Source organism: Haliotis rufescens, unplaced genomic scaffold (genome assembly GCF_023055435.1).
Source record: "Haliotis rufescens isolate VD_foot unplaced genomic scaffold, xgHalRufe1.0.p SCAF_16, whole genome shotgun sequence".
NCBI classification, from domain to species: domain Eukaryota; kingdom Metazoa; phylum Mollusca; class Gastropoda; order Lepetellida; family Haliotidae; genus Haliotis; species Haliotis rufescens.
Genome location: NW_025963846.1, coordinates 3,943,131 through 3,951,147, shown reverse-complemented (window position 1 = coordinate 3,951,147; position 8,017 = coordinate 3,943,131). Strand labels below are relative to the sequence as shown.

General features: G+C 38.4%; 1 protein-coding gene across 1 annotated transcript; it reads left to right on the top strand.

Annotated features, from left to right (window-relative positions):
* Nucleotides 1–6,125: 6,125 nt before the first annotated feature.
* LOC124144302 (involucrin-like) lies at nt 6,126–7,433 on the top strand. The gene is made up of 2 exons (XM_048396718.1): nt 6,126–6,159; nt 6,541–7,433. The coding sequence occupies exons 1-2, from the start codon at nt 6,126–6,128 to the stop codon at nt 7,431–7,433; spliced, it is 927 nt and encodes a 308-aa protein (XP_048252675.1).
* Nucleotides 7,434–8,017: the final 584 nt, after the last annotated feature.

Sequence of the window (8,017 nt, the reverse complement as noted above, 5' to 3'; positions counted from 1 at the left end):
GAGATAAAAATAGAACTGTGTACCATGATATCGAAGTTTGAATTTGCCACCGTGACAGCTTTAAGAAATCTTAATTAGAATATTTTTTATTTTACTTAACTGTAAACAATTCTCCTCGATACAGGTTGAGGAATCCGTAATGAAGTCAAAGAAAGTGCTCATTTGCAACTTTGTCGAACTTAGTTTTATCCACAGAACCACGGACATTTTTCGCAAAACTAAAATTCAACTCAATCCATCACTTGTTTTTCTGTCACAATGTTTATTGATTATTACCTGCAAAATACATTTCAATTAGTCATCGAGATACATTTCAATTAGCAACACCTTACGCCTGTTGTATTCTGAATTGATCGTCTATGCAATCGTATTTCTATGGATCTATAATACACAGTCTGTCACTCAGTTTTATTTTGCTTATTGACTTTCTACATAGGTGAACAGGGACATTTATTTTACATTCAAACAACATGTTATTCAGGAAAATATAATTACATGATAGGGGTTTGTGAACACACAAATAATTATTTATTCAAACACCTCTTCCTTTAAAAAAGCATATGTATTAACACACACAAATGGTTTTTACAAAACAATAGTTGATTTTATGCTTCCAAACAAACCACACGCAAGCTATTGTTGAATTTTAAAATATAGCCAAGGTAAATGTATCCACAATCATATTTAATCACAAATATCGTTCTGTTCTATATAAATGTAACAAGTGAACTAAGCATTTCAGTGGATCTTAACATGGACAAAACTGTTGGAGATGTTCAATGAGTGAATGTTTATTTCATGAAGTAAAAACGTAGATTCTTTCTTTTGGTAAATACATGTAGCTGTACATCTTATAGATGTTCCAAGAGAAAATAATATAATATCTACCCATATAACACTTTATAGTGTCTCAGATCGCGGTATGTAAAGAAAACTTGGTGCTCAAAGTGAAGCCCTTTTCCCTCTACATTGATGATACATCTGTGAGTTTAAAGTTGATTTTGACAGCCCGGGCCCATTCGGACCCACCACAAGCCAAACACTTTTGATAGAGACTATGTTGAGAATGTAGAGAGGAAAGGGCTTCACTTTGAGCACCTTGTTTTCTTTAAATACGATGTACTGTGACATTATAAAGTGGTATATAAGTAGATAAAATACTAAGCTACAGATGTAAACACATTTGATTATACATCTGTGTGTTTAAAGTTGATTTTGACAGCCCGGGCCGAGTCGGACCCAACACAAGCCAAACACTTCTGATAAGAGACTATGTTGAGAATGTAGAGGGAAAAGGACTTCACTTTGAGCACCTTGTTTTCTTTAAATACCGCAATCTGAGACACTATAAAGTGGTATATAGGTAGATAAAATACGAATCGATAGAAGTTAACCCATTTCATGTTACATCTGTGAGGTTTAAGTTGATTTTGATAGTTCGGGCCAAGTCGGACCAAACATTTCTGACAGAGATTTTCTTAAGAAAATACAGTAAAAGTGTTTGACTTTAACGGTTCAGTTTTCTTTAAATGCGGTACAATATGGCATTATAAAGTGGTGTATAGGTAGATATAACACTGATCTATAGATGTAAATACATTTGATGATACATCTATGTGTTTAAAGTTGATTTTGACAGCCCGGGCCAAGTCGGACCCACCACAAGCCAAACACTTCTGATAGACTATGTTGAGAATGTAGAGGGAAAAGGGCTTCACTTTGAGCACCTTGTTTTCTTTAAAAACCGCGATCTGAGACTCTATAAAGATTTATTTAGGTAGATATAATACTAATCTATAGGTGTGAATCCATTTCATGTTACATCTGTGAGGTTTAAGTTGATTTTGACAGCCCGGGCCAAGTCGGACCGAACACTTGTGAGACTGTTGAGAGTATGGGGAGAAGAGGTCTACTTTAACCAACGTGTCTGCTTTATCACGATGAACAGTGACATTATTAATTGGTATTTACATAGATATAGTACTATCCTATAAATATAAACGCTATGCAGACAGATGGAAATTTGTATCGCGATAGCTAGAAGTATTTGATACGTTTCAAATCTTATTTCGTTTAACGATTGCTTAACGATGTTACCTAGATCAGCGACGCTTACACACAGCTCCACATTCTGGTTTTCAAGCGATTTACTCCGAAATACCTAATTATGTTGCACGTTTTTGGTTGGTGATTGTTCAGTAATGTCATGTGTGTATGTTGCATCAATAATATGTAGGAATGATCGCCGATAATGAAGTAATTAGCCAATTACGCTTTGGGCCGTCTTGGCCCGGCCCGGCCCGACTTTTAGGCAATGCCTAACAATTGTACTTATGAGATATTTGGTGTCCCATAGGCCGTATCGGCCGGATGATATGCAATAATTGTTTTTAACTGTTTGTCCTTATGTATGTATATCATGCGACACCTTAACAAAATATTTTCTTCTTCTTCTTCTGTAACAATTAACTGTGTACTAATTACATGTTTGAATGTTATCAGTTTTGCGTTCTGAGATACAGTGATGTAAGCATCTTCTACAATTAACAATACATGTATATAATAAAATACAAAACTCTCTGCCGGAAGTTTTCGTGGAAACCATTCGATCAAGTAAAAATGACTGCGTGACAAGACGAATCAACTATTTATACCCGATAAAAGAAACTGCCTTATTTTAGGAACAATGCTATAACAGGACATTTGAAATTTTTAACAAGCAGATACATTAGAGACAGTGACTAGACTACATGTACGTAATCCGTATCAATCAAAGGTGTAAAATAACTGAAAATCCTTTCTGTCGGAGACCTACCAAATTTACCAAGTTTTATTATTACTATATTTATTACAATGCAAATACTTTAGTGATACATTTTTCAGAGTAGAGGGCATACACACAAGTATGTTGCTTCCGTGTGTGAATGCAGGTGATACTTGGCATATCAGTTCTCAGTTTTATACCGGTCGTATATCTGAATTTGTATATGGAACCATGTGTACAACATGACAATTACTTGCTAGTCGCCAGTCTACAACACACATAACACGGTCAAACAATTTTGGGCACCGCTTTTGCAAGTTATTTAGTACAATAATGTTTTATTAAAATCTATTTCAATTTGTTTTCATCATTTTCCCTATTCCATTCCATGCATGTTTATGTTACTACATGTACGAAAATAGAAATCACATCAACACAAAAAGAGAAAGTGTATGAGTACTAAAACTTGCAATAGATATTTGTACCCTACGCACACACACGAGTCCCATTCGGCAACACTCGAATAACTGTCAAACAAGTTTGGGTACCCCTTGTGTTCAGGCAAGTTATTGAGTTCAATAATTTTGTATTAAAATCCTTTTCAATTTGTTTTCACCATTTTCTCTATTCCATGCATGTTTATGTTGCTACATTTTATTGCTCATGTTCCAAAGTATTATAAAACACTTTAATGTTTCTCCTTCCTAATCTAACGTTAAAACATTTCAGGTCATTACCATCATCTAACACACAAGAGATGATACCAAGACATATTTAATTCGGTTTTATGGTCTATGCGGTCTTACAATTGATTTTATTAGTCTTTAAATCTTATGTCTAGTACATATTTTCACAAACAGGGCTGTTAGCTGATATAAGGAAGGTAACATCCAGTTGAATTCCCAGTTGACGTACTTACTTTTTGTATATCAAATATGAGGACTGTATACGACATACGTTAGTCTCTTAACGACGTTTCTACAATTAATATTTTGAATAAGCCGTTAATATGCCAGTTGTGACAGGCCTAGGGATGATGGTATGGTAGCTGTAGCAGACAGATTGACAGTCGTTGTTACGTGCGTCACTAGGTAATTAGTACCTCATTGACCTTGTTGATTGTTACTATACTTTGAGGATTTCTGTGGCTAGTGGCGGACGTAATTCAAACTACTTCCACACTGACACCGCATCAAATATATTTGTGTACCGATTACATAACTCTTACGGACAGAGTGGGGTGGTAGTTCACCGGACGACACTGTGTATATTGGGCGGCTCCTTTGATATCTCCTCCAAACATACTTTTATTGAATGACCCATTAAACGATGATACACATATCGTTGAATATATCAAGGCACTAATTCATCTTTCATTAACATTTTTTGTCTTTGTGCTTAATATATCCACATATCAACGATTATGCAATGAAAGACGAATCGGGGTTTTTCCATTAAAATACGCGCACGTGTACCTGTATATTGCATATCTAGTGTCACTTATTTTCCCAGTGTGATGTACCAACGAGACATAAAATGGGAAATGTAAAAGAAACAAACTAAACTTTAATTCGTTGGAAAATAACGACAGGGAATTGGTGTACACGCGCATGAATTCGTATGATAAACTGTCAAAACGTTTTGAGAGGTAAGGCCGAGTTCATTAAAGATCGTTGCAATATGTAAAACAGGTGAAATTTGTTAAACTTCTGCAAAGGAAACATCCAACCAAAGGCCCTTTTTAAATAGTAATGTCATTATATAATATAAAGTATATTTCACATGATACAATATACTTTGTACAGAATTAGTTAATTCTTTAAATGGAATGACGAAAACATGGGCGAAATATTTTAGTAACGCCAAAAATAAGTTGAATTAAGTTAAAATGAGTTGAATCATGTGTCATGCTTATAATCCCTTAATGTATTTGCGAAACTAAAACTGTTGAGCAAAGGGAAATATTCTCGCCCATGGACCAAACCTTTTTCTCGCCCATGGGCGAAATATTTCAATATCGCTATAAAATCGTTGAATTAAGACACTTAGTTAAAATGAGTTAAATTTTGTGTCATGATACTTGAAAGAAATATATTTATGTATTTGCGAAACAAACACATGAGTTTTGAGTAAAGGAACATATTCTCGCCCATGGGCCAAACCTTTTTCTCGCCCATGGGCGAAATATTTCAATATCGCTATAAAATCGTTGAATTAAGTTGAAATGAGTATTTCTGTGGCCAGTGGCGGACGTAATTCAAACTCCTTCCACACTGTGTCATGATTCTTGAAAGATATACATATATATATTTGCGAAACAAAAACATGACTTTTGAGTAAAGGAAAATATTCGGCCAAACCTTTTTCTCGCCCATGGGCGAAATATTTCAATATCGCTATAAAATCGTTGAATTAAATTAAAATGAGTTACATTTTGTGACATGATACTTGAAAGAAGTATATTAAATTTTATGTATTTGCGAAACAAAAACATGAGTTTTGAGTAAAGGAACATATTCTCGACCACGGGCCAAACCTTTTTCTCGCCCATGGGCGAACTATTTCAATATCGCTATAAAATCGTTGAATTAAATTAAAATGAGTTACATTTTGTGACATGATACTTGAAAGAAGTATATTAAATTTTATGTATTTGCGAAACAAAAACACGAGTTTTGAGTAAAGGAACATATTCTCGACCACGGGCCAAACCTTTTTCTCGCCCATGGGCGAACTATTTCAATATCGCTATAAAATCGTTGAATTAAGTTAAAATGAGTATTTCTGTGGCCAGTGGCGGACGTAATTCAAACTCCTTCAACACTGTGACATGATACTTGAAAGAAGTATAATAAATTTTATGTATTTGCGAAACAAAAACATGAGTTTTAAGTAAAGGAACATATTCTCGCCCATGGGCCTACCCATGGGCCAATCTTCGCACATGGGCAGGCCCATGGGCGACATAATGTAAATATTGAGTTTTTGAACAATTTGGTTTTCATTTTTTCTTCCTTGGATGTTTCCATGAAAACAGCATGTTTAATTTTGTAAATACCTTTGTCCGAGACTGGGCAAAGACCGTAGAGTTTCTGGACTATTGGGTTTCCAGAATTAAAATGGGACGTATTAATCCTAAATGTATGTATAACTGTTACATGTGTACAATGTACACACTTCTTGAAGAAACAGAAGTGTTAGATAAAACTGCTGACGAATAGCTATTAGGACAGTGAATTCATCTGTTAGCCACATGTCTTCGTGCTACAACCTCAGGCAGATAAATAGACACTGTTGCTCCACATCATGTCCAATTGGGCTACAGCAGCAACGCAATGTATTGATATTAGTAACGATTGTGATGCAAACAAAAAAGGCAAGGTTCAAGTTGAAAGGTAGGTTGGCCCTTCTGTGCGTTCTTGTTACTTTCCTTTTATGTTAGGGTGATGGCCTACATGTAATAACCTTTCCTCGTCAAGTTGAAGACCCGGGTTTCATTCCCCATACCGGAGAGGTATCCAGCGTATTGTAGTACAGAACAAGGAAACACGAGGGGGAACACTCAAGAGGGAACACTTGAGTACTTACAGAGAACACAACTGTAGCACGGAGGGAACACTACAGTACAAGGGAACACGACGGTAGTGTAGAGAGAAAACACTTCAGTACAAGGGTACACGACTGTAGTGCAGAGAGGGAACACTTCAGTACGAGGGAACACGACTGTAGTGCAGAGAGGGAACACTTCAGTACAAGGGTACACGACTCTACTGCAGAGAGGGAACACTTCAGTACAAGGGTACACGACTGTAGTGCAGCGAGGGAACACGACGGTAGTGCAGAGAAGGAACAAGACTGTAGTGCTGAGAGTGAACACTTCAGTACAAGGGAACACGACGGTAGTGCAGAGAGGGAACACGACGGTAGTGCAGAGAAGGAACAAGACTGTAGTGCAGAGAGTGAACACTTCAGTACAAGGGTACACGACGGTAGTGCAGAGAGGGAACAAGACTGTAGTGCAGAGAGGGAACACTTCAGTACGAGGGAACACGACTGTAGTGCAGAGAGTGAACACTTCAGTACAAGGGTACACGACTGTAGTGCAGAGAGGGAACACGACTGTAGTGCAGAGAGGGAACACTTCAGTACGAGGGAACACGACTGTAGTGCAGAGAGGGAACACTTCAGTACAAGGGTACACGACTGTAGTGCAGCGAGGGAACACGACGGTAGTGCAGAGAAGGAACAAGACTGTAGTGCAGAGAGTGAACACTTCAGTACAAGGGAACACGACGGTAGTGCAGAGAGGGAACACGACGGTAGTGCAGAGAAGGAACAAGACTGTAGTGCAGAGAACGAACACTTCATTACAAGGGAACACGACGGTAGTGCAGAGAGGGAACAAGACTGTAGTGCAGAGAGGAACACGACGGTAGTGCAGAGAGGGAACAAGACTGTAGTGCAGAGAGGGAACACTTCAGTACAAGGGTACACGACTGTAGTGCAGAGAGGGGAACACGACGGTAGTGCAGAGAAGGAACAAGACTGTAGTGCTGAGAGTGAACACTTCAGTACAAGGGAACACGACGGTAGTGCAGAGAGGGAACACGACTGTAGTGCAGAGAGGAACACGACGGTAGTGCAGAGAGGGAACAAGACTGTAGTGTAGAGAGGGAACACTTCAGTACAAGGGTACACGACTGTAGTGCAGAGAGGGAACAAGACTGTAGTGCAGAGAGGGGAACACGACGGTAGTGCAGAGAAGGAACAAGACTGTAGTGCTGAGAGTGAACACTTCAGTACAAGGGAACACGACGGTAGTGCAGAGAGGGAACACGACTGTAGTGCAGAGAGGAACACGACGGTAGTGCAGAGAGGGAACAAGACTGTAGTGTAGAGAGGGAACACTTCAGTACAAGGGTACACGACTGTAGTGCAGAGAGGGAACAAGACTGTAGTGCAGAGAGGAACACGACGGTAGTGCAGAGAGGGAACAAGACTGTAGTGTAGAGAGTGAACACTTCAGTACAACCACAGAACACGACTGTAGCACAGAGAGGGAACACTTCAGTACATGGGTACACGACTGTAATGTAGAGAAGGAACGCTTCAGTACAAGGCTACACGGCTGTAGGGTAGAGAGGGTACACGACTGTAGTGTAGAGAGTGAACACTTCAGTACAACCACACAACACGACTGTAGCACAGAGAGCGAACACTTCAGTACATGGGTACACGACTGTAATGTAGAGA

Excerpts from the sequence above, each read along its gene's own strand:
- LOC124144302 (XM_048396718.1), top strand. The coding sequence starts at position 6,126 with ATGCAAACAAAAAAGGCAAGGTTCAAGTTGAAAG. Across the intron at positions 6,160-6,540 it reads GGCAAGGTTCAAGTTGAAAG|AGAGGGAACACTTCAGTACA; the intron begins GTAGGTTGGCCC and ends ACTCTACTGCAG.